This window comes from Branchiostoma lanceolatum, chromosome 18 (genome assembly GCF_035083965.1).
Source record: "Branchiostoma lanceolatum isolate klBraLanc5 chromosome 18, klBraLanc5.hap2, whole genome shotgun sequence".
Taxonomy (NCBI): Eukaryota; Metazoa; Chordata; class Leptocardii; order Amphioxiformes; family Branchiostomatidae; genus Branchiostoma; species Branchiostoma lanceolatum.
In genome coordinates this window covers 467,029-493,438 of record NC_089739.1, presented here as the reverse complement: position 1 = coordinate 493,438, position 26,410 = coordinate 467,029, and the positions used below count along the sequence as shown (strand labels likewise).

The 26,410-nt window shown below is 43.0% G+C and overlaps 2 protein-coding genes across 2 annotated transcripts; both read right to left on the bottom strand.

The window, feature by feature from the left end:
- Positions 1–6,276: 6,276 nt before the first annotated feature.
- Positions 6,277–13,610, bottom strand: LOC136424537 (uncharacterized). The gene is made up of 12 exons (XM_066413153.1): positions 13,445–13,610; positions 12,455–12,533; positions 12,223–12,371; positions 11,392–11,838; positions 10,512–10,859; positions 9,398–9,898; positions 8,911–9,089; positions 8,308–8,601; positions 7,776–7,900; positions 7,555–7,654; positions 6,991–7,156; positions 6,277–6,452 (listed from the first exon to the last, which is right to left on the bottom strand). The coding sequence occupies exons 1-12, from the start codon at positions 13,608–13,610 to the stop codon at positions 6,277–6,279; spliced, it is 2,730 nt and encodes a 909-aa protein (XP_066269250.1).
- Positions 13,611–17,220: 3,610 nt separating this feature from the next.
- Positions 17,221–22,783, bottom strand: LOC136424536 (neuronal acetylcholine receptor subunit beta-3-like). The gene is made up of 10 exons (XM_066413152.1): positions 22,670–22,783; positions 22,198–22,410; positions 21,261–21,449; positions 20,456–20,571; positions 20,249–20,347; positions 20,067–20,176; positions 19,426–19,613; positions 18,596–18,913; positions 18,155–18,287; positions 17,221–17,676 (listed from the first exon to the last, which is right to left on the bottom strand). The coding sequence occupies exons 1-10, from the start codon at positions 22,770–22,772 to the stop codon at positions 17,313–17,315; spliced, it is 1,833 nt and encodes a 610-aa protein (XP_066269249.1). The 5' UTR covers positions 22,773–22,783; the 3' UTR covers positions 17,221–17,312.
- Positions 22,784–26,410: the final 3,627 nt, after the last annotated feature.

Genomic DNA, 26,410 nt, shown 5'->3' with positions numbered 1-26,410 from the left:
CTCATGAATATGTAATGAGACTGAAGGCGGGGTGGACAAAGCCTAACTGAAGCTCTCGGCTATCTGAGTGGGAACAGGTTATCTAATGAGCCCGCGGGCGCGATTCTTTGACTGTGTGGAACAGCTAATGAATGACGCACGCACGGCGCGAGTTTAAGAGTCTCCCCTGTTTAACTTTCCCTCCTGACTAACTCTGTAACCAATAGGGAATCGGGTGCCAAACGGCTGAATCGGAGTGCTAAAAGTCAGGACAAAATAACAACCTCTGAAGTTGCTGAGTTGACATGAAATGTTACCGGCCAGTTCAGACTTGCAGCTAAGGTAACATTGGGTCCAGTATTTTGCACGGCAGGCTTTCAGCACACTTAGTTTCTGTTCCATTCTGTTAAGACAAATCCTACCAATAATGCCTCTTAAGTGCCGATGAGCCAAGGTCAGGGAGATGTTAGAACTTACTGACGCAACAGAAACTGTAAGACATGGAGCGTTGGGACTTGAAGAAAAGAGCCACAGTAGACAGAAGTAGTCTTGTGCATGGGTAAATATGTGTAAAGGCTTCGTCGGGATTTAATTCCCATGGAAGAAAACATAAAAATGTGCGGCGTCAAATCTAACAAGTCAAGTCAAGTTGATTTACAATTGCGATAGTAGTTTACATGCAACTTTATTGCGAGTTCTTTCCAGGAGGCTACTTGCAAGTACATGTAATATAAAAGAACGGACAGACAGTGGAGAGCCAAATCAGTTAGAATTTAGAGTAGATATTTAAATTAGTCACATGCCGATTTTCTTTAGCCTGCAGATTAACTACGGCAACATGTCCCAATATCTGATGCAATGTCCAGACGTTAGTGAGGGTAGGAAAACATTCTGCATTTCATTTCTAGATTAAACATTCTGCATTTCATTTCTAGATTAAACTGATGCCTTTGTTTTGTCCTTAGTGCTGAATAATCGGTATATGTTAAGGCATAGTTAGAAAGAGATAAACATTTTCTCATACACACAATCTTCTACACATGATCCATAAAGAGGGCCATCACATTTCAAGAAAATATGATAGACTAGTACAAGCATTTTATTACATCAAAAGAACATCATTTGAATGTTCTACAAGATAAGATCCGACTACACGTGCGATTTATGTGTGGTACTCAATGTATAATGTGCAGAGAAGCCGTAATCATTGTCGCTTCTTGAATGTATTGTGATGTTATATTAGTGATGATTCTTATTTGTTTTTTTGTACTCTGGAGGTGTTGGCCTTGTAAAGGATGCATCGATCCTGTTGCCAACACCTCTCAGATGTGAAGTTTAATAAATAAATTAATTCAATTGCCATAAAAGAAGAGACATCAAAACGTAAAATTTTACAAATATTATCTTCTTCTTCTTCCATTATGTCCATCTGCCGAAGAATTGGCAATAGCTGACATCTATCGGATCAAAGGCCAGGCTCATGGTTTAGGCGGGACTGGACACCCTCGAGACGAAGGTGTTCAGAGACGGGGACCTCACGGTGATGTCAGGCAGGGCGTTCCAGTCACGGATGGTGCGGAGGAAGAAGGAGTGGAGTCGGTAGTCTGTACGGCAGTTGGTGCGCTGGAACTGCTGGCTGTGACCCCCCAAGCCCCCCCCCCCGACCCCCCAAGCCCCCGGCTTCTCCTATTGCTGCCGGGCAGGGGCTATATATCTCATAATCTCCAAGCAGATCTACACGGGGCGCGAAAATCGTATATGCTAGCCAGAGAAGCTCCAGTCAGCCAAATAAGCTCCAGTTAGCTTATCTGGCTGACTGGAGCTTCTCTGGCTAGCACATACGATTTTCGCGCCCCGTGTAGATCTGCTTGGAGATTACACATCTTACACGCGATCACGCTGCTGTTTTATGCACCTTCAGGAGAACGAGTATTAACATCTTACAGACTCGACTGGTTTTACATGATCTGAAGAAGAAACGGTGCCATTTTTACAATTCAATTATTATGCAAAATTAAACATAAAAATCATTTTGAAGTAGATTTTACACATAACATCATCACGCATCTTCTAGACTTTCTGCCAATATGCCCCTAGGACAGGCTAATTATATCTGATCGACTTCAGGACTTCAGCGACTGTAGTAATCCGTTAACATCATTTAATTGTCATGCAGGACTGAACATGAAACAGAGCGTTTCTCAGAATACCGGACACGCGATAGTCTCCTTCATCGTATCCGAGCCATGTACAGAATCTGTCTCTTAATCAGACTCAAAGTAGCAAAGACGATTCAGAAGCGACATCCACGCAATTAAACATCAACCCGTGAATTGAGACCTACGACTGTCAAAGAGTCAGGCGCAATTTTACTGACGATTTGATGAAGGTTTTAGCCGATCTGTCTGTTTTTACTCATATGTGTATTGCACGTAACGTGCGCGTCATGATCCCACCGGGTACCCTGAGACCTCCACTTTAAAGCACGATGTTATCGTCGCGCCTTCACATGAATGTCTTCAACATCTGGATATCTGACGTGTGCAGACCTTGGGGATAACTAGTTTCTTTTGTAGATTTCTTTAAACCAACCGTTTTCTTTTAATGTGATCATCTAAATGTTCCCATCGGAATTTTTTTAGTTGACGTTGACGATGTAAGTATGGTAGTTATTCAGTTATCATGAATAAACCATTTAGTCCTCGATTGATGTGAGATCTGACGTTGACGATATACGTATGGAAGTTATTCAGTTCCCAAGGCAGTGAGAAAGAGTTTTATCCTGAATAAATCATTAACTCCTCGACTGATGGGAGAGAATAAACTTCAATCATACAGGAAGTTTCACACGGCGTTCAGAAGAGTCATGCTGTTCGTTTGATGTAGAAATCCTGCAGCCGCTTCTAAAGGACTGTTCTCCCGTCCGCGCGTAATCCGCAGTCAACAGCCGACCATTAGCTTTTATGTCTGAGCTGCACGGACGGCTGGACAGGATTGGGGGGGGGGGGGGGGCGTCGGGGGTTAGATCGCCGGGTTTCAGTAATGACCATCGGTGCGGGGTTAGCTGTGGGATATGAGTGGCGGGGCTTCAGTAGGAAAAGATGGAAAAAGTACAAGAACAAGGAAGGGAAATAGAAAAATAAGGAATTAAGGAAGAAAGGGAGGGGCCCCGTCGGGCAGCTTGTGGGAACAAAAGACGCAAAATGTTTACTATATAGTGCATTTTACTGATATGCATTTTTTTGTTTTCTGTTTTCGCAAACAGCCCGGCCGGGCCCCGGATCGGAAATTGGACCGAAGCATGACACTAATTACTATTGGTAAGGGATCGGTTGTTGGACGGCCAATGGGCTAAATTAGAAAAAGAGATTAAAAAAAAGAGAGAACGAAAAGAAGATGGACAAATATGGAATATCGACGAACTAAACACTTATAACCACTATTGCCGCCAGCCGTCTGCGCTGACTGGAAAAAGAAACGTTAACAAGCACAAAAGAAACAGCCAGAGAAGAAAAATAGAAGCAACAGGTAAGAATAGAGAGAGGGAGAGGGGCGGGGGAGTGAAGACTCACGACGCTCCGACTTACGGACGGTGATGTGTACAGCATGACATGTGAAGCGAGGCGGGCTGGGATGTATATATGAGGTCCGATACCACAGCCGGATGTTTCTATGAGATAATTGGCACAACTCCTCCCGCGGTCTCACCGGGACGGTCATTTGTACAACATCGGGGAAAACACCGGGGGAAACGTGGCGGACTGGGACCTATTTAGGGCCTTCTGGGTTAATCTGCTTGTTTTCATTTCTGCTGCGGTTATGAATCATGTCATTTTCTCTGTCTTATCTGTACATTACATATCTAAACACATGTAATACATGTATAGATGAATATATGAAGATGAAACGGTCCCGACCATGCTTTTAGCAGAATTCACGAGAACCCCACACATATTACGCTAAAATCCAGGAAGGCAAAAATGTAGAATTTTGTCACCTCACTACAATCACGCGGATAAATAACACTAGTCGAATTTCCTGTGAATTACAGGAAATTAAACCAGGCTGCCTAAGCCTTACGGAAAACTAGCAGGCAGACCTTCTCGGCTCGCTCTGTGAAAGAAGAATTTGTGTCTTCATTAAGGAGATGTAATCAGCTGTAACGGTCACGAATCAGGTCAACTGTTTCCTGTCTATCAATAATGAACAAGTGAAGCACATTATGCATCGAGTGTCCATACAACAGTTTTTTTCGGGATCATGAAAGTAAAATAACATTGAAAGGAGACCTGACATTATCTACAGGTGACGTCAGAATCTTTACTTTTCTGTAAGGTAATCGATGCAACCAGGGGCATGTAACGACAAACCGTGCATCAAAGAGGTGTTAATAACAGTGATCGATTTAATCGGGCGGGTAAGACTTTCATTTGGATTGATTTGATTGGTCTAATTAGGTTGACTTCGACCCGTGATTGCGCATGGGCAGTAGGCACAACTAATCTGGTACATCCGGGACATAGTGGACTCCTGACAGAAATCTATATTTATGGCTGAGGGCAATTATAATCTGCGTCGATGAAAATAGATCTCACGACCATAGCTTGGAGCATTACTTCTGTAAATATAGAAGTGCGACCGACATGTACAATAACAAGCTTCACCCTACTGAACACGGGTTGACTTCAACAGTGTAAAACTGCATTATGTGTTCACAAGTAAATATATTCAATCGAGCTACTTGAGAGATTTTGGGAACAGTCAGACGCTTCAGGTTGCATTCACTACGTTTCGTCAGTAACTGTAAGATCTGAGGTTCACCAGGTTTGAACCCAAAAATATGAATACATACCGTTTTACCTACTGCAATACTATGAACAGCGCTAGGGGGCGTGTCAGCTTAACAGTTGCTCTGACTAAACAACCTGTTCATGACGGAAACGGGAAAACTAAGAATAATTGAACGAATAAACGAACGGATGAGTGAATAAATACCGAATGAATGAAAAAAAATCAGAAGATATTGACATGACTCACTCCGGTGAATATCAGCAAGGGACAAATGAACACTCACGCTGGTGTGGAAGGGAATTGCTGGTCGGGTGGACACAAGGTCACAAACTTGACATTAGAAATGACATCGTCTGAAGAACCCTAACCAACTCAGGGGCATCAGCTTAGAATATGAACAATCGTTTGGACAAAAAAAGCGTAAACAAGTTTAGATTGAGCATACAACGGTGTTTTGCGCAAAAATATGCCCTGTTTTGTTGAAAAGACAATACTGAATCACAGGCAAGTCGTAAGCCGCTGTTAATCATGTTTTATACTCCAAAACTCTGTAATTGCCACATCAAAGTGACTCAGCGTCGGGTGTAACTGTCACTTTTATTCATATCTCAAAGCAACCATTATTTCTGGACCGATTACCTGACGTCATTATGACGTCACTTGAACTGACCGGACCGCTGAGCTGTCAATCTCGGGACGTTTATCAGTTCCTTGAAGGCGATTGGCGAGCCGCCTGACCAATCACCTGTCAGCACTGTCAGGACGCTCCTCTGGGCGCAGGACGCGTTTATTTCGCGGGTTTGACGTCATCACGCGGGCTCGCCTACGTGGTACTTAATATGTGCGCAGTGGGCGTGCGCAGTGGGCGTATCAGTGTGTTTCCAACTAACCATCTCGTTTGTACTGTTCGTGCGTCACGGGTTAGAAACAGCGCCTAGTCTGGGCATGACAGGAGTTTAATGACAGCGGGGTGCGTACAGCGTACTGAAGCTGAACGTGGGTGGATAGTAGGATTGGTCTTAATAGAATCATAAAGTTGTTTGCTGCAAGTTGGTACGCATTGTAACTTCTATATTTAGACGCTTCAGGTAAGGTGCTGCAACGAAACGTCTAGGTTTGATATCTCGTGTTCTGGACATGCTATGGTCATGATTTTTGAGTGGTAGATAGCTCTTTGGAAGGAGATTACGTCGTGTAGGTTTCGGCCCTCTGACTCCAGCTCATCAGAACGCGTTGGAATGTTGACGGATGTGACATATGTAGACGTAGTAGTTGGTTTGTGAGAGTGCAAGTTATCATACATGTATTGATAACTGAAATCAGTCATGACAGATAAACGTCCAAAGCATAAAGATTTAGATCAGATTTAATGGTAAAACAAAGTTGTGATTTTCACGTGCTAAGATGACGCTTTATTCAGATGTCACAATTAAGAATTTTCAACCACCTGAAGTTAGAATATAGTTTAAATGGTATAATAGATATACCACGTGCCAAGATGGCGGATTATTCCACATTCTCCAGCACCCTGTACCCAGCCTGGTCGCCTTCCCGGCGTGCCTTGTACAGGAGACCCACAACAAACATGGCGGCGGCCAGCACCGCGCATGCGCCCAGGACGGAGGAAGCCGTGACAAGGTCATGGCGGCTCGAGGTCGGGGTAGGGACTCGGGCCTGGAGATCTGGGAATTGCGAGCAAAAAAGAATGAAAACTTGTGTCACATGAATTGTATAGATCTAAAAGATAGTCGCGTAACTGCTAATAGCTCGCGTGAACATCAGGTTGGACGACGATCCTTAAAATGATTTGGAAATTATTTAAATGCAATTTCATTGGCCTATTGTAACCTTGTTTCATTCTGACAAACTTTATCTTTCCGACAAATACAGATTAACTACATTTCATACTTACTGAGAACACGCAGTTTAGCACAACAGTGAAACAGTATATTCCTAATACATGTATACACTCTTTTTACATGTATATTCTGTAAGAGTTGTATGATTGTACGTGTGTATGATTTATTCTTAACTAATGTAACTTGTATTTTTAACTAATGTATTGTGTTTTATCATGTACTTTTGCAGCAAGGCTGGCCCCTTGTAATAGCAGTAGCTAGTCGGGCAGCCTTGGCTGCGGTACACTGTACGCAGCTGAACAAATAAAAAAATAAAAATATTCCGACATGCTTGTTATGGTACCGAGAAAACAAGTCTTACCAGTTTGGTCCTTGCCGAGCACGATGGGGCCCTGGATGAGCCGGTACACCTCGGGCTCGCCCTCGGCCTCCCTCCGCCTCCTGCCCGAGGGCGGCAGGCAGCCCTGCGCGCAGCGGGAGTTCGGGTCCGAGGCCTTACACAGCAGCACGTCACAGTGCAGGTACACCTGTAGGGATGGGTTTGCCCAATAGAGAAATTTCGGATACCGAAATATAAATGCACTTCCTGAGCAGTACTTAGATATCCAGTACTCGGCAAAGGTAGAAACCAGAACATAGTTGTTATTCAATCAATAAGCCTTGCAATCAACCGACAGTGGAGTATAAAAACTGAATGATGTTGGTTTTTAAATTTGACCGTGTCGATTTTTTTACACAGCTCTAGAAATTGCGCCTGATCTGGCAAATTCACCGATTTTCCCGGTAGTGATTGTGAGCGGATCACTACTGGCAGAATCTACCGATAAACTAACAATCACTCACTCAGTTTACGGTGAACTATGAATATATCACAATTACAAACCATAGAGCCGTCTAAAGTGTGCAGAAAGTAAAGCTACGTTACCGTGGGAGCGCCGCTGGTGTAGGCGAATGCCTGGAAGCCGAAGCGCCCCCTGTCCGGGCCGGGGGACGGGTAGAACTGCAGCGTCGGCAGCTTGGGGCAACTAGGGATAAGATATAGTAGTAGACATACATCATAAGAGATTGAATCTTAAAACACGAGTAAGACTGTATATTTTTAAAAAACTAGCTCATCTATGTATGAAATGTTAACATTTCACTGACCCGTTGATAATGACGTCATTCTGTGCCTTGTCGTCAGGGTCGTCGCTAGGCGTGGCCACACAGGTGTGCGCGAACACCTGCAGGTCGGCGTCACTGGAGTTCACCTGGATCTGCACGTGGAGCATCTGGAAGGTAGCGGTCATGGTCACGGTCATCCTAATTATACCATACACAGAAAAACAATGCCGGCAATCTTACAGCCAATGAGAATAAATGCGGCATTCTTGTCTGCTTCGCAAACTCTTCTAATAGTGATAAAAAGTTGATACAACAGAGGCCAACGACCTTTGCTCAACCAGAACAGGGGTCGGTACCAACTTTCAATCACCTTTGCTCCAGCACTCACGTCATGCTTCCTTATAAGGTCATACACCATGCGAAATCGGGTCGATTCTCGTGATGAAGACCCTGGATCTGGTTGAACACTTATCCTACGCAAAGAAATATATCTGTCCCTTGACTTTACAAGGAATAATGACTACTTTTATGTTACCAAAATGTGTCGCTGTAACACCACAAATTTCGGACCTACCTGCCGTAACTCCATCAACACCGGATACTCCGTGACCGGATTTCGGAACCCGTCAGTCCGGAACAGCTCCATTGAGATCTCGAAGTCGCCTTGACCTTGGACGTCGGACCGGAAGACGGACATGAGGTGAGGCTTGAAGTCAAAGGACAGCATCTTTTTCCGCGGCAGACGGCACTCCAGCAGGATCTTGGGAACTCGGTACCAGGTGATGCCGCCGTGGGAGGAGTTGCCGCCGTTTGAAGTGTCGGCCCCGATGGCCAGGGTGTTCCTGTAGATAATCTCGGACGCAGTGGTCTGGGATTGAAAAGACAAACGTTCTACGTTGATGAAGGTTAGACATCCATGTAATAAGATAAGCCAAAAATAGTTACTCAAGCAACTGGATAAAACAGTCACTGACGAAAGATAGTGGATGCTGTCTGAAACGTCTGACTGTTTCAAAATTTTATCCAGTTGCTTGAGTAACTATTTTTCACAATCGTTCTAGTCGCATTAGTGCCATATATTTCTATAACATCGGTAGGCTTTTATGATTCACTTATTTCTGGATGAAACCCTTTTCTAAGCGCCGCTTCTTGTTAGCTTCGGGCATCAAAACTGTACCTCGCTCGAAGTGCCGCATCCCCCAAGAGGCGCCCGGATGTAGATGTGGGTGGAGTTCCCCTCCGCCCTGCAAGGCGGCGCTGCTAGCTGAATGTCCGCCGGCTGCACGGAGTTGTCCGCTGGGCGCGGGAAACTCGCCTCCAGGTGGTCGGACGTGCAGGTCACGTGGGCAGAGATGCCTAGGAGAAGATTTTTGGTGATGTGTAGTTTGAGAACTCAGACAAGCAGTACAACATTAGTAGGAAATCTTCGATAACATTCTTTTTAAGGGGCAGAATTATAAAAGCTGGCGTTACATACTTAGGGCTAAGTAACACAATGATTAAAAAACAGATAAAGAAGAAATGAATCAAAACAAGAAAAATTGACTGCAATCCCTGTTCGGACTATGCAAATGCCTACATTGGACCAGCTAACATTTTGGCATCCTACTGATCATAGAAATAGATATGTATCAAGTAGCTTGGCGCGATGTACTCGTACGTGCCTTTTTTTCGTTTTCCCGCGCAGGCCAGACACATGCTGTTGTCGCTGACGTACGGGCAGGTGTAGTAGTTCCAGCCATTCCAGCTGTCACAATCTCCCCGTTCCACCCGTTCTATGGCGTCATGCAGGATCGCCCCCTCCCACTGAGGAAGCGACTCAGACAACATGAAGTATGGGCCATTGTGGTTGTAGCTGTACGGTTGCTTATACCTGTACCGGTATTGTAAGGAAGAAGGAGTAGAGCCACTGACGACCCCATTTCTTAAAGGGTAAGCGGCTGTGGCTAGACCCTCCCTGAAACCCAAATTTTTACACGCCAAGTCGGCCCAGGCCATCTTGTTTGCGTAATGAGTTTGCCACTCCCAGTTAACTCCCCACCCCAAGACAGGCCCCCACTGCCGCGTGACGTCATCAAACAGCTCCACACAGCCGTAGAACTCTCCCCCCACCAGCCGGATCGTGTTGGTATCGTCCGTGATGACGATGGAGCTGTTGTATTCACCTGCGGCGGAAAACACGCCCTTAATTATAATGACACCTTAATGACACCCTAGATTGCTGAATATACATTCTATGATGTTTTGTGGTGAATGGACCAGGAAGCCTAGCTGTGAGTTGAAGTGGACATGCAAGAAAATTACACTAGATCAGATATAAAAACACCATCACTAAGCTTGAATTGAATGATAAACGACTATATCTAAGTTTTCACATCATTGCTACAGTTACTTAACCAACTTCACGTTGCATTTATACTCAAGTTGACACATATGATTTCATTACCTTATAATAAACAAGGCATTACTAGTCCACTGTTTTCTACAAGACATTAAAGATTTTGAAAAATTCGTGAATAGTGTCATGAAGTTGGTAAGTCACCGAATAAAAAAACTACTTGTAGACAACTATAGACGAGTTTATATCTAATCAACCTTTCGGTGACCGTTTGTCACCTTCCTCATGGGAATTGCCCTGAGGAAGATGACAGACGGTCACCGCAACGTCGGTGTGAATAGAAAAAAAATGGTTATGTACAAATAGTATCTTATAGTATCTTAAGTCTGTTCATAATTTCAATCAACGATACCATGAGAAGCTGAGCTCTTAACCCCTACCCAGACACACGGGTTCTGTACCCGTCCACGTCCTGTTGGCCACGTGGCAGTAGTAAGCTCCGTCGCGCGCGGAGTACTCGTCAGAAATCAGAGGCCCGACCAACATGTCAGCATCCCCGGTGCAGTTGACAGTACACCGTCCCTGTAGTGCGGAGGGGGGCTCTGTGGGTCCTTCTGCAGGTGCGTACCACGGATCTTTAGTGGTCCACCATGGTACGTACCACGGAGATTCCGTAGTCCACCATGACCGGCCGGCCTTCTGCCTCTCCTCACGGTAGGTGTAGTCGCAGTCCACAGTGACGTCATCGGTGTCCCACGCGTGCGGAAAGTCACCACAAGGTGTGGAGCCTGCAAGGTACAGGTTTGAAGTAAGCTTCAGCAATGCAACTATAATGATGAGGGAAGCGTATCACATGAGCTACAAAGCACCCATTTTTTTCATGGACATCAGACACTTGATCTGTAAATAGTTTCACAGTTTAATAGGTTTAAGTTCCAATGGTATTTGGCTGAAGGAAACGTCTACTACATATATGTAATCCTTTTTCTAGGCTGTGTTAGAATAACATTATTTTCATATCGACTACAGTGATTCAATAGTGTCTTGTGAATAGTGTGTACAGTATCTCAGGATAGAACATTTTCAGAGCGCTTCGTTTTTCGTCTCTGCTACAGTTTCTGGTAGAATTCAAAGGGATACGGTAGAAAAAACAAAACAAAATAGAGTACACCGATGTCATGATGTTAAGTAAACTGTTACGGATTTTTAGAGGGTTGAAATCACCAAAACATTGCCTATACCCTCTTCAGGCAGTGTACTTGGCGAATGAAATGCTAACGTTAATGATAGAAATCGACCGACGGTGTGTGAGGTACGTACGTTCATCCCGTTTTCCTGCACAGGCCAGACACATGTTGTCCCGGTTATGGCCGCTTCCTCTGTCCACCCGGTCTATGGCGTCATGCAGAGTCGCCCCCTCCCCCTGGGGAAGGGACCCGGACAACAGAAACTCTGGGACAGTGGAGGGGTAGGATGGGTAGTAACTTTCTCGTATGGGATAAACCCATGAGTCACTAACGACTCCATTTGTTAAGGGGAAGGAATGGGTGGCAAGCCCCTTTCTGAAACCCAGGTTTCTGCACGCCAAGTCGGCCCAGGCCATCCTGGCATCGTAATGAGAATCCCACTGCCAGACGTCCCACCCCCTGACCGGCCCCCACTGCTGCGTGACGTCATCGTACAGCTCCACACAGCCGTAGAACTCTCCCCCCACCAGCCGGATTCCGTTGGTATCGTCCGTGATGACGGTTAAGTTGTCGAAACGACCTGTGTCGAACATAGAAATTAAACACACCTTTAGTTATCATCATCATCATCATTCCGTGGCGTTATCGCTCCTTTTCCTTGACAGATTCCAGTCTTTTCGAAGTCTAACAGTTCTAGATCTTGGCCAGGCAGGTCCTATACTTGGAACCTCATGTTGATATATTGTGGATGATGTTTGAGTTAAATAGCGATCGAGCTCAGTATAGACAAAATCCTGGTAGAAAAGTAGTAGATTTGGAACTCATGTTACATACACAGATCACAATACTCAGATAATAGTGAAATACATAATGTAATGCATTATCAAGATTTCATGTTCTTTCTGATGATAGAAAAAAGGTCACAAATTTGTTATTTATCCACGACGCATCTTTAAAACCTCACCTAGACACACGGGTTCTGATCCAAGCCATGTATTGTTGCCCGCGAGGCAGTAGTAAGCTCCGTCGCGTGGTCCAGAATCTGAATAGGGAGGACCCACCAACATTTCGGCTTCCGCGGGGCAGCGTACGGTACAGCGTCCTCTGTAGTACCTGTAGAATGATAATAATAGCTTATGGACTGGTTGAAAGTCTTTAAGCACATTGCAATCGCTAAAAGATGCTTAATTGCATACCTGCTGTAACTGTAGGTGTAGTCACAGTCCACGGTGACGTCATCAGTGTCCCAAGGGAAGTCTCCACAAGGACGCCAGTCTGCATGAAAAAAAGAGTTGATAAAAATTAAAGTCGAAAAAGCGAGGTTGGATAAACGGACTGAGTAAGCTATACCGTTCACACTGAGGCCAAGTTTTCACAAACATCTATATTTACATGTTGCTACCCCATATAGCCCCATCAGGGGCAAAGTAGGGGGGGGGGGGCGGGGAGGTCCCAGGCTAAGGCGGGTAGGCCTCCAGCCCGGCACGGTACGACTCAACGGTGGGAGCCGTCACAACCGGGCCAGGCATTCCACTGGGGAATAGTAAACAAATTACAAAGAACAGAAATAAACACAACTCGAAGACATTGGCACTGACTTCAGTGTTCAGGGCATACGTTATAGATTCAACTATACCGGTGAAACCTCATCTAGTTTTAAGAATACTTACAGTACACTTAAGAATTAGCTATGGGAAGAGAATGGAGTTCGTCACAACATCATAAGAACTTAAAAGTATTGCCAAACAAAATACTCGATCTTTAAAGCTACGTACCAAGAACTAGTGCAACAGATCCGCATATTGTACACTATCCACCATTACATTTTAGTTCAACCTCCCCTTCACTCTCTTCTGTATCTGTATCTGTATCTACATGTATATAGCCGGTACAACCGCCATTAGGCTTAACACACCAGTTTCGCAGGCACGCGGTACGACAGCAGCTAGTCATATTACACCGAACGGTCTGTTACACTTAGTCTTTGCATATCTGACTGCAACCATTCTTTAAAGCTATTTAGTGAAGTTGTTCCTACAGTACTTGATGACAACGACTTCCATTCTACTTTATGGTTCTAGGAAAATACGAAGTTTGAACACTTCAATCCTTGGCTGATAACTCTGGTACTTAAAAGCATGACTATCTCTAGCCCTGTCTTGCGGACATTCCCAGATTTTTCTCACCAGGCTCAGGGGTGGTCCATCCGGACACCGCCGGCAGGACTCCGCACACGACGAGCAGCAACACCAGCATCGCCAGAGCAGATTCTCGGCAGGAGCGTAGTCTCAACTGGAGTCTCAGTAGGAGCAGATTATTCTCAACTGGACCGGGCCCTCTCTGGTCCCGCATGTACCGGGAGAACCAAGCCGCGAGTTTATATTCTCAGCCTAGAAATGACAAATTACAAACTTTATCTACTCAATAATGAACAGTCCGCAGGTTTGTGGTGAATTAAATTACGGATATATAAAACTGGAGCAATTTCCGAGGGCTGCTCTGTTCTCACGATTTAAGATTCTGTCTGTGATACTTTTAAAGTTTGCTATTTTCGAAGCTTTGATGTAGGCGTCATGAAGTTAATGTTATGGGGAATATTTCTCGTAAATCTCAACTCGGGTCAGGGAGAAATAGCAAAAATAGCACATCAACAACAAACTTTGAAACCAAAAAAAGGAGACGAACAGCACTCCAGTAATTGAACGCTTCACGACATGTTGACAATCATGACCGTGTTCCGTTATGTACATTAAACGTAAAGAATTAGTCGGTGCCGTGTTCTTAATTGTGTAATGTAGCAGCACTAGCCGGTCACTAGAATACCAGCGGGACAAAGTGATGACAGTCCGTTGAACCTACAGGATTTTTCCTCAACTGCAGCAGCCAAGCCTCCTGTATGGTGTTAGGTTTACAAGAATATGACTTCGCCAATGCCTTCTACACGAAAGAACAGGATTTCCTCCTCATTTGCCAGAACAACCATAACGGTCATGATGGAATCCATTAAACTGATTTTGAGTGGCTACAAGTTCGTCATAACACGACAAAACACGCGCAAACTATTGGCGTTTCTAGCAGCTGGATTATCTCACCAGTTTGATACGTGTTTGTTTAAAGGTCTATAAACTGTAATAAACACTCGGCAACACGGACCCGAGAGACGCGGTAGTTTTTTGTGTTATTGCAATGTCATTACCTAATCAATCAACAATACGGTAAGCTAATTACATATCAATATTACGTAAGGGCAAGAAACACAAATCATTCAATTGCTTCCGACAATGCCACGAGATAAGGTTTTACGATTTAATATCTAGCTCCCAACATTTCTAGCCAGCCTAAGAGATAGGAGCCTCTAATGATATTCTAATGATACCTTGATACTCCCTATGGACAAATGAGTGGGAATCTTCTTTCCACTGTTTGCAGCTAAATCATAAGTAGAAAACCATACACGTCTGTCCCGAAGCCAATGACGAGAAGAACGATCCGTTCAAATAAGTCAGGCAGTTGATAATGATAGAGATACACTATGTTTTAAATTCAAGTTGTCACTCCCAGAGACCACTCATTGACACGTTGAAGCATCCGCTGATTTTTAAACGAAATGAAAACATAAATAGTGTTGCCTACATCTGGTTGTGTCAGATACAACACAACGCAACATTAACAACTGTCTCTTCGGGTAACCTATATAAAGTCCGTATCTACCCCAATAATGGTCCGTGGACGTCGTCAATACGTTGGTAACGTTTCTTTGTTTTCTGTGACCATTACGGAATATAGTGTCCTTATGAAGCAATGGGGGTCTTTGACACGTTGTTCGATCAGACTTTGTTTGCCATATTCACTTAATTATTCCATTATCGAATCTACTGTCCATGTGAAAAAAAGTCCGCCAAGCTACGTACGTTAAAAACAAGCCATAAAGTTAATACCCAAATGTTAAACTTGCAATTACGCTGTTCCTATCGCCTTATTGTCCCACAATGATTTATATCAACATACAATGTCTCACAAAACACGCCACCGGTCAAGACTACAAGACAAATTGTTCTAATTAAACATATATTAATGCAATCACATCCTGTGACTGCAATATCTCAAATAAGAGCCGCGCGTTTTATGTCACCTCATAATAACGACTGTACAGTTTTATAGCACGATTATCGTGGATACACTCTGGCAAGGTCGCCAGAACATGTGCTTCGTGCAGGTTGTCAATTATTAGGCACTCTGTGCTTTAAGCATTCTATGATAGATTTCTATGTAACAAACATGTGACATACCTATTAGCTACTACGAACCAACAGGAGCAAGTTTCCCTCATGCTAAAATGGAGGGCATTGTCGAAATGTCATGTTATCATAGAGTACGCTGTACTCTTTCACATTTCCTCATAATCAGACAGAAATACAGACAATTAAGCGATCCACTATTGCCAAATGTTTTAATGGCGGCATACACACACACATACACATACACACACATACATACACGAACACACACACTCACACACACACACACATGCAAACATACACACACACTTACACACTCACACACACACACATGCAAACATATACATATACACACACTCACACACATACATAAACACTCACACATAGATAAAATCTTTAAAACAGTAATGACAGACGCCAAGTTTTTTGGCGTACGTTTGAATATAAAACCCACGCTTTCTAACATTTCAGTTCCTTCTTATATTATCAAGAAAAGTAAGCATGCACGTAAGAAATCAGACAGAACCCTGCATGCACATACAGAATCACGTGTGTTTGCTGTAACAGTTATTAACCACTGTTCTCCTCCTGCAGCATGTATGGGATCAGGTTTGCCTCTGACTTACAATATTGTTTCTGCAACAGTTATGAAATAGTATCCATCTTTCTCTCTCTCTCTCTCTCTATATATATGGGTTTTCCAAATATGTTAATCGCACGAAATCTCCGGTTACACCAGTAATAATAACACACAATCTAAAACAACATCCTAGAGATGCATAATGCTACACAGACCAAGAAACAGTAGCTTATATGTAACTGCTGGATGTTTTCTTTTTGTCTTTTCCGCGGGACATTTTACTAGCCACCCGCAGGTTGGGCAGCCCTGGCGGTACATGTAAGTCCTGCAATGCTAAACCGATAGATAAAATTTGTTACAGATTTACTTAAGTGTTTTTTTTTTTACACAACAGCTTGATACTTGCAATGTCTCTCACTAATCATGTCTATTTATGCACTTACAGAAGACATGAATAAACTAAAGTTTACTGACAAAATACGGAGTATTCTAACTACTACATTGTGGACATGAGGTGCAAGATAGTTACAAGAAGGTCACTCATTCTTTTCGTCACTATCTAAGTTTGAGATATTCCCAAAAGACACACAGAAAATATATTTAGGCCACATACATTTCCTACTTATATAATTAGATGAACAAGTAAATGATGAAGTTGAAAGTTTGAAAAAATGCAATGTCCTGCCTGTATTTTTCATATTCCTCATTGGCTTTGCGCACATTCAAATTACTGTTTATCTGTTTATCTAAAAGATGAGCCCGTTGTAATAGTTGAGCCTGGTGTGACGGGGTCTATCCCCCAGTTCAAAACTGCTACATTGAGTCGTAGATGTAGATTTTATGAGCCCACTAAATTCACTTGTCTTGTCTTTTGCGCACACATGGTCAGTTGTCTATGTTCATAAGTGTCATTCCCTTATTTCCCTTTGTACCGGACACTTGTTTTGTTGCTAACCTATGTGCGCAGACTGCCGTTAATCCGATGTAAATTGGGCTTGGCAGCAGTATAAGAAAATAAGAGAAGAACAGTTGGGGAGCGTTGGCTGTAATTGTACGTCATTTAAAGCTGAATCTTTAAAATATCATTAAAAATGTATTTGGACTTCGATGTTGTGTATGGATGTTTGTGAACGGCTCAATACTAAATGGGCTGTACATGTGGTTCATTCAAAGCTGAAATAAATGAATAACAATGAAGTTAGGATGTTATTGTGCCCAGGCCCTTGCGTCTGAACTTTACTTGCTCAAGTACATGGTCATGGGCACGGCCACGCCAACGCTGATGACGTACAGGACGAGGCACAGCCTGTCCAGCACCTTGGCCAGCAGGGTGTAATCGGACACCTCCTGCTCGTTCTTTACCGCCTTGGCCAGCTCCTCCAGGCCGCGGATCACGTTACCGAAGCCGGAGGACACAGCGACCTCCAGGCGTGTTGGCGGCGGGGACGGCTGGCGGGTTGCCTCAGAGACATCAGCTGGGCTTTCTTCGTCGACAAGCGCCTTGTTATCGTAGGAGAAAATCAGCTTCCTGTTGATCAGGACAGGCTCTCCATCGTCGCTTCCAGCGTTCTTCTCTGTGAGGTCTCCGAGCAGAAGGAACCTAAACAAACATCAACAAGACGGAGAGATCACGATGTGTATAATTCTCATTGATGACTATATTCATTTACCTTCACAACTATTGTGGTTCAATATATGCGCGGTCTAACGTTCAAGTAGTTGTTTTAAGGGATTTAAAAAAAAAAATGTTAACAGTAGTAATTAATCGAAAAGTTGATCTGAATTTGCCCTTGAAAATAACTGTATCAAATTCTGTAACATGCAGCTTCGAAGGGTAGAAAACGAAATTTAGAATAAAGCTGCCGACGAATAAAAAGTTGCAAAGTTTTTCTGAAATGATGATCACTTTGTTATCAGCCAAAAATATATTTCTCATATCAACCTCTTCCACAACGAATCCAACTAACCAACAAACCAATGGAAAACAAGCCTCTATGTGATTTGGTATTTTTCTATCTAATCTGATTACAAAATATTCTTAATAGTTGTAAAAAAAGTGATGATAATGATGTACATACTTTGCCATGTAGCGGAGAAAGAAAGTCTTCGCCATCGGAGACAGACTCCCCTCCCTGTCGTGGAGGCGGATGATGCCCATGGTGAAGAAGAGAAAAAGTCCCATCAGCGCCATGCACACGACAATCAGTGTGGCTGCAACATCATCCATGGTAAACAGTGAGTGGAATATTCTCATGAACATCTTCATCAGATTGCCTTTAATCACGACCAAAGTGACATGTACCTGGCCAATGTTTCGATAACTCTACATTCCTCAGTAGAGTCGACTATATCGATCTATCTATGTATCTATCTGTGTATGTATGTATGTATGTATGTATGTATGTATGTATGTATGTATGTATGTATGTATGTATCTATCTATCTATCTATCTATCTATCTATCTATCTATCTATCTATCTATCTATCCATCTATATCTATCTATCTATATTTACTTACCTAAAAATGGCAGCGCCCCCTTGACAGGAAGTACCTCTGTGACAAACACGAGAGACACGACCATGGAGAGTTGGATGGTCACTCCGAAGGAGATCCGGTCTCCCCTGTCTACGGGCATGACGAAGGTGATGGTCATCAGTACCACCAGGATGACGCAGGGTCCGACAGTCGTGGCGATGTGGAACAGGGGGATCCTCTCCAGATGGACAGCGAAGCACGCCTCCTTGTCGCCTTGTGCGAAGATCTTGTTCTTCCGATACCATTCGCCCTCAGTTATTTGGGGAGACCAGACTTCGCAGGAAATGCCCTCTCCACATTCTGTGTTTAAAAAATTATTCAAACAATGCACTGATGAGAAACGTGCAGAGGTTAACATATTGAAAGCATATCAAACGACACAAACACACGCGCGTGCGCGCACACACATACATACACACACACATACAACACACACACACAGAGACGAACACACACACACACACAGTGACACACACACACACCACACCACACAACACCAGACACACATACACCACAGACATACACAATTCATCTCGCCGAAAGGTTACTGAAACGATGGCATAAAACCATGTCACGTTACAGTTCAGAAATGAAAAGAATCCTGTGACAAGTAGACATATGCATTGTTGTACATTTGTAATTTTAGCATTCTGTAATAGTCCCAAGTAAGTCAGAGAATATCTTCATTGAGCTACCCCCGTTATCAAATCCTTTAGTGAAATGTTGAAACTTACAGACAGAAAGAACTGGAAACTTACAGTCGCCTGCGTAGCAGCCGACCAATGATGAATGAAATGTTTGCAAAGCCTTACCGATGGTTTGTTCAGCTGCAGAAGATGCAGAGAAACAGATGTGGCATTCCATTATGTCGGCAGGGAATAAGAACGGGTCTGCATCACAAAGGGTGCTGGTCAGAGTGGAAACCTTCCATGTTACCGTACCGTCAGTGGTGATCAAGAGCGGTACGTCCTTTGGCAGGCCTTTGTACTTTCTATCAGCACTATGGATGAACAAACAGAGTCTTGTCAATTCTGCTGGATTAGTTCCCACATTGTTAAAAGAGGTCGAATCCTCCTGTAATGTCGAGGCTTTAAACGTTCGAATATTTTCCTCCTACGAATAGTATGCATTGTCTGAAACAGCAAGTTCCATACGTAAATTGATTACACTTTGAAACTGAATTCAGTTGGTTTGAAAAAAAAAAAAAAATTTTTGTAATTTTCTCAGGGACTTATTCTGAGGCACTTAATTTATTAATTAACTAAAAAATATGCACAAAATCGTCTTGAAGAATGATCACAGATAATTTACATTTTGATTTCTATAATAATGTAGAGTTAGAATTTTGCTGCAGAAATAAAAGAATATCTATCAAAGTTAATGATATGTCTGGAAAATTTTAGCATGATTTAATTATGATCTAATGATAAGAGTTAAAGGAGAAACTACATACTTCTTCTTAACAGTAAATGTAGGGGTCCAGATGCTGCTGCCAGGGACGCTGAGGGCTTCGATGTTCTCGTAGAACTGTGGCCTCCACTTCAGTCGGTTGTCACGCCATGCCTGAAGAAAATCATTTTTGTGTGCAGATTTGAACCATTGTAAAACCTTTAAAACTCTTAAAGGGAAAAGAACATAAATAGAATATTCTTCAAAGTGTCTAAAGGTGTCATGACTGGGTCCACTTACGAAGTCGATGACTATGGAGGCCACCAGAAGCTCCTTCTTTTCATCCTGAAATAAAAGTTATACCATTGATTAGCTGCCTTTTGTTACTTTAACGAGTTATCTATGTTATGGACCAACAAGGATCTAAAACGTGTTACGGGTACTCTAACGTACCAAGTCGACGATTTGTTCCACAGAGCCGTTGAAGCTGATGACGGTGTGGCCATCGGGCGCCTGGTTTTGGCTGTACCCATCGAGAACGTCCTCCTCCAGCCTACCCCTCATGTCCACTAAGGAGGCGAAAAGTACACGATCATCGTTAGAGCAAGACAACTAATATCAAAGGCTGAAACTGTCAACTTGATCGAATTCGCTGCCGTATCTTGTCTTTTTATCTTATAAACAAAACTAGTAGGTAAGGTGCATTGAATATTGCCCATTTCTAAAACTTTCCTGACTTGAATTTCTCACAGCACAGCAAAAAGATATTCAAGCAACGTTTTCAAAATATTCATAAAGTCATTAAACGTGGAGGGATACATATTTTAGCATTTTAACCCTTTTTGTAAAGACAATTGAAGGAACAATCTGGCCTTTGAAAATGGATGTTTCTGCATTCGTAAATGTAAAATGCGGTAAACTTGCGTCTAGTACCTACAGGCATAATGTAAATATGTCGTTCATACAGGAAAAAAACAAACTGTTAAGCTTATAGAAATATCCTGGAGATTTTTCATTGCTATGACTGTTTTGCAACATTATTTGATACAGCTGACAAAGAGTGTTTATCCGTTACAAACTATATTGTTTTTCACACTAACCTCTGCTCGGACAAATACAGAAATCGTACATGTATGCCATATGCCATCTATATTGCTTTTTCTGAAAACATACAGAAAGTTTAATCTTTCTCGAAGGGCTATTCAAGAGTGTACATCTTTGTAAAATTTGCAAGCTTTTTCATTTCAAAGATAATCACCTGAACAGCTGGGCTTGTCATATTGCCAGATGCCTCCTTCGAAGCACCTGATGTTGCTAGTATGCCTGGAATCAAGGGTATAGCCTTCGTCGCAGGTGTACGTGACCTTCTCTAGCACGTAGTAGAACCTCTTGTCAGGGCTTCTGATGCCATGGTCTGGTTGACCCATGTCCCAGCACACGTCGACATCTGGGTGTGATACGTTAGCAGAGGCAATCAAAATCAAAATTTCCATATATGTTTCCTTCATTTTGCTTCTTTGTTTGAAACTTTTCATGCGAAGCTAGTCGCTTATCATTGGAGTCATGAGTAAGGTGGTAATTCTGTTAGCATACGGTAAGTTTTTGTCTGTTAGCGCGGTTTGCTAAGCCGGACAGATTGCTATCAACATGCACATAAAGGATAGTTTTAAGACAAATCTTTCAGTTGAATTTATTACATCTGAATGAGATCTATATGGGGCTATTATCCCTTCTAGTATATACACATATTTGACACATAAATATAGGCTTTACACATTGTTGAGGAAAAACACAGTTGTTTTAGCAAGAACTCGTACAGAGAACCGGACGCATTGTGTAATAGAACATATTTAGGAAAAAAAAAACCTAACTTCTTTGTTCTTGCATAAATGAATGATATGGGATTAGTGATGCTAGGGGTGACTCAAACCTTAATGACAAGTAAGATCGAAAAAAAAGGAGAGGGAACCAGTTCTTCATCAGGGGATCCCCACACCACGAACTGCGCGGTACCAGTCCACATATTAAACTACCCTATCAACGTTTAGCCAGATTTAAGTTTTCCCCTTAAGTCTCGGTTTCCACCTTGGCCCTTTTCTTCTTAAGATGTTTGAGAATCAAGGAAATAAGTTTGAGTGGCTGAAGGAACATGGTGTTGTTCAGAGTATGTCTGACATCTTGACAAGACAACTTACTGCACGGAACGACGTCACATTCCTCCTGGCTGCCATCTTCTGTCATGCAAAATGGCTGAATTAGACCGGTAGGGTTGCGGCAGTAGTTGTTATCCAGGTTAGCCCATGGTGTGTAGAAACCAGTCTGCACAGCGGCCCACTGCACACAATCTGCCCCTGATGTAGTTTTACTCCATGTACCGCGGTAGTTCGCTCCACTGCCATGGTAGCAAACTGAGGACAAGAAACGGCCATATTAGCAATGTGTCGTATAAAAGGTTAAACACATCCCTGAATGCGTGTGCTGAAATCAAACGTGTCATGAGATGGCGGAACAACAGTTGCCACAGATAGCAGAGTAATGATACCCGACCACATCACATAAACGTTCTGCACGTTGACGCGAATATGAAGGGGGTGTTAAATATGATTGACGTAACAGTCTTCAGTGTTATTTCATGTGGAAAGTAATGCGTCTAGACTTCCGCCTTACCTTCATTGTTTCTCGTCTCTGGTTCAGAGTTCCAACAACCGTGTTGTGGAGACGGAAACAAGTCACAGGCAGGGAACTGGTTCTTCATCTGCTCATCAGCCATGTTAAGGACTTCCTCGCACCAAGAACGACACGGTACCACTTGTTTGTCCCTGCAAAACATGAGATTTAGGCTACTACTGCCTGTGGTGTTTGGCTACTGAAATGGTTTGACAGAGGGGAAATGTCAACCTTCCCGTAGACTCAACCCCCTGGCTGTTTTTCCGTTTAGCCGAATTCTATGATGAGTACCCCCCGTAGGAAAGCCTGGTGGATGCTACATAATCGCCAAGACAATTGCCACAATGTCCAATCAAACGCAGTATTTTTACTCACATGCAGGAGGTCGTGTTGTCTGCATTTCGAGACGAAATGCAGGAAGGGTTCTCTTCGGAGGCAACACATCGCGGGAAGATGACCATAGTTGCAAATTCCCGGAACTCAGGGTGTTGGTTCTCTGCGTTGTTGAGCAGCTCCACGGCAGAGGAGTTCTGTATCTCCTCAAACGTCGTCTGGCCCAGCTGGTTTGGCACCATCGCAAGTCTACCGCCGAGGTTGAAATCCGCCCGAATTGGCAGGCAATCTGGAAATCACAACAATATTGACATTGCAACATTCACATGCTTTTAACATTGACAGAAGGTGCTGATAAACAATACAAAATAATAAAAGTCTATTTACAAATCTACCCAAGACGCACATAAATCATTATATTAAGTATGTAAGATTAAAAGTCGCCTTATATTGAACAATTTATCCACATGGCTAAATGACCATTTGTGTGCACCGTCTGAAATGTTGAATACAAAACATTTTTTCAGCCTCTTTGACAACAGTGGGAAACCTATTATATCTACCAGATATACTGTTTTAGAAGCCACTGGAAGAACGTTTAAAACCCTCAAACCAGCGTATTGGGTCAAAACTGACACGCGCCATTTGACATTTTGGGTTTATCTTAGAAGCAACTGGAAGAACGTTTAAATACTAAGCTAAGTTAGACTAACTCACCACAACCTTCCTCGTCGCTCCCGTCTCGACAGTCCGTCCGCCCGTCACACCGCTTCCACGCCAGGATGCAGCCGTGTCCGTGTCCGCACTGGAGGTACCCCAGGGGGCAGCGGATTGCTGTGTAGAGAAAACAGTCTGTTAATTTTGCCCTTCATCTGCAAACAACCATATCTTTATTTTGAAGACGATGGAAGCTGGAGAGGAATATAACTTGAGCAAATTAGTTGTGACAGACCACAGCACAAGAATTATCTTTAGCAAAGACTTGGGAAATCTAAGGTTATTGTTGAATATTCAACCGTCTACAGTCTTGGTCCTATAAAATCTACACCAGCCATGAGGGACAGATGAGAGACAGATGGAAAGTTCTAAATGTATTGTGTATTTGGTACAAGAGACATATATCAATTTTGGGTCAATGACCCGCCCCTAGGTGTATATGGTGTCATAACGCCTGGCCATGTGCTATAACCTCGCGAACGAGGTGGTTTTATGAGGTAGTTACAGCACATGGCCAGACGTTATGACAACATATACACCGAGGAAAAGGAGGGTCATTAACGTTATTATCATATAGCCTATCCAAACTGACCGATATAAGAGTAGACAATTCATGTATGACGCAAATGATCCCTTATACTTTTAAGAATGCATTTCATAATTTACATTTGTCCTTTTTGAACAGAGGATGATAGATTTCATTGTGAAAACCAACATTTCCACAGATAATATTTAATAACATTGCAATATTGGCATGTCAAATATTTTTCAAATCTATTATATATTATCACCATTCCTTCTTGCTGGGAGTCCTTCTAACAATGCTGTGGTCGGTTCCACTTACAGTTCCGCCCGTTTAGATTTGACTTGTATTGAAATGGTTTATTCTATTTTGTCATATGCTTACAAAATATTTGATTTATTCTAAGATAGTAAGTATATTTGAGAACAAATAAACATTATACGAATGTTAACCAAAATATAACCTCCCGCTCTACATAATGGGAGGAATGATGATCACAGGCGCGTTATGGTGTCATAACATATGGGCAATGGAGGCTTATGATTGGTGGACGCCATCTGGCTATGTGTTAATGACCATTAATGATGTCAGGAGGTGCTGCCGTTGCAGATTTTCCTGTGGTATTTGTACAAGAGATAAATTAATAACCAGTTCATATTAGTTGGTAGTACTGAAAGTGGCTAATGTTTTATTCTTACCAAAAAGTGTTGTCGTGGACAGGTAGAGGGCGGATGGGTCATTTAGGTCATCTACCAGGACAGTCTTGGTCTGGTTAGACTTGGACAACCTGCAGGTGTGAAACAGAACATCTTGTTGTGTCTTTATCTGTATTTATATAAAAGACATATGCATATACATAAGACCAGTGTAAAATAAGATTAAAAGACTATATGATTATTTTATGAATACAAACACAAACTTATATATTAATAAGATATGTATGTACCAGTGCATCGGCCAACGGTAGTACTGGGAATAAAAGAAAATTTAACCAGATAGTTACATTTGTCTATCCAGAAAGTATGTTCAGTAGATAAAAGTAATTTCCTCACTTTCCGATTTTTCCACGCCGCTGTGATGATGATGAGGATGAATCCCACCACCTAGACGACCAGTAGACGTAGTTCTCATCAACCGCAATTCCTCGAACAATTTTCCCGTCTTCATACAGCACCTGCCGGATGTCGTTGCCCAGCAGGTCTGAGCTGTAGATGCCGTACGCATGATTACGGTAGTACAGCCGGTCCTCTAAGTAGGATGAACAAATATCATAATCTACTCGAATATTCAACTGCTGCGACGATACCAAGTTAGAGTTCAGATGGATTCCGATAAAGAAGACAACTTGCGCATGCGTAATATCTTACATGTACTAAAATTATAAACGGAATAGGGGTAAGCCTTCCAACGATTGAGTCTTAAAATTATGAATTGGGTTATAGTTATCTACTCAACACAAGTTTTCAAAGTTGTTGTGCGTAGTTGGTAAATTATTCTTGTATGCATGAATGTATTTATTTGCAACGCGTACATAATCATATTAACAACATATCTCTTACTAATGTCTGCTTCCTCACCGTTGTAGTCTATTGTGATGACATCGGAAGCACTCAGGCCCGTGATGATGGTGGTTTGGCCACTGCCGTCCATCGCAGCGCGATCAATTCTGTCATTGCCATCGTCCACCCAGTACATGAGTCTGTATAAAAGTTCCCCGCATATAAAAACATCAAATCAAAAAAGATAATCACTCGCACACACACACACACACACAAACACACACACACACACACACACAAACAAACACACACCAGTCCTACACATGCACGAAGGCACGCACGAGCGCACGCACACACAAACGTTTGTATGTCTGCGTGCATGTTTGCGCGTGTTTGCGCGTGTCTGCGCGCGCGAGATATTTCCCTCAGCTTGGTCCAATGCCAAACGCGTGAATTTTGCTCACCCATTCCTGGGGTCCAGGACTAGGCCTTCGGGCCGCCCGATGGCTGGTGACGTCAGAAGTGTCCTGGCGGACGTTCCGTCCGTTCTTGCTACAGAGATAGTCCCTGCGTTAAAGTCAGACCAGTAGATATTCCCAGCAGCCTGGTCCAAAGCCAGGCCAAAGACATCTGCAGAATACAGTGTCAGAACGTTAGGCTCTATTAGAA

Coding starts and splice junctions, on each gene's coding strand:
- LOC136424537 (XM_066413153.1), bottom strand. CDS start 13,610: ATGCGGGACCAGAGAGGGCCCGGTCCAGTTGAGAATAATCTGCTCCTA. Junction 11,839..12,222: donor ATCAGAACCCGTGTGTCTAG/GTGAGGTTTTAA, acceptor TGTTCGACACAG/GTCGTTTCGACAACTTAACC. Junction 9,090..9,397: donor CGCGGGAAAACGAAAAAAAG/GCACGTACGAGT, acceptor ATCTTCTCCTAG/GCATCTCTGCCCACGTGACC.
- LOC136424536 (XM_066413152.1), bottom strand. CDS start 22,772: ATGGCTGATGAGCAGATGAAGAACCAGTTCCCTGCCTGTGACTTGTTT. Junction 18,288..18,595: donor GGGGGCGCTGCCATTTTTAG/GTAAGTAAATAT, acceptor ATGATGTTGCAG/CCACACTGATTGTCGTGTGC. Junction 17,677..18,154: donor TTTCTCCGCTACATGGCAAA/GTATGTACATCA, acceptor ATGTTTGTTTAG/GTTCCTTCTGCTCGGAGACC.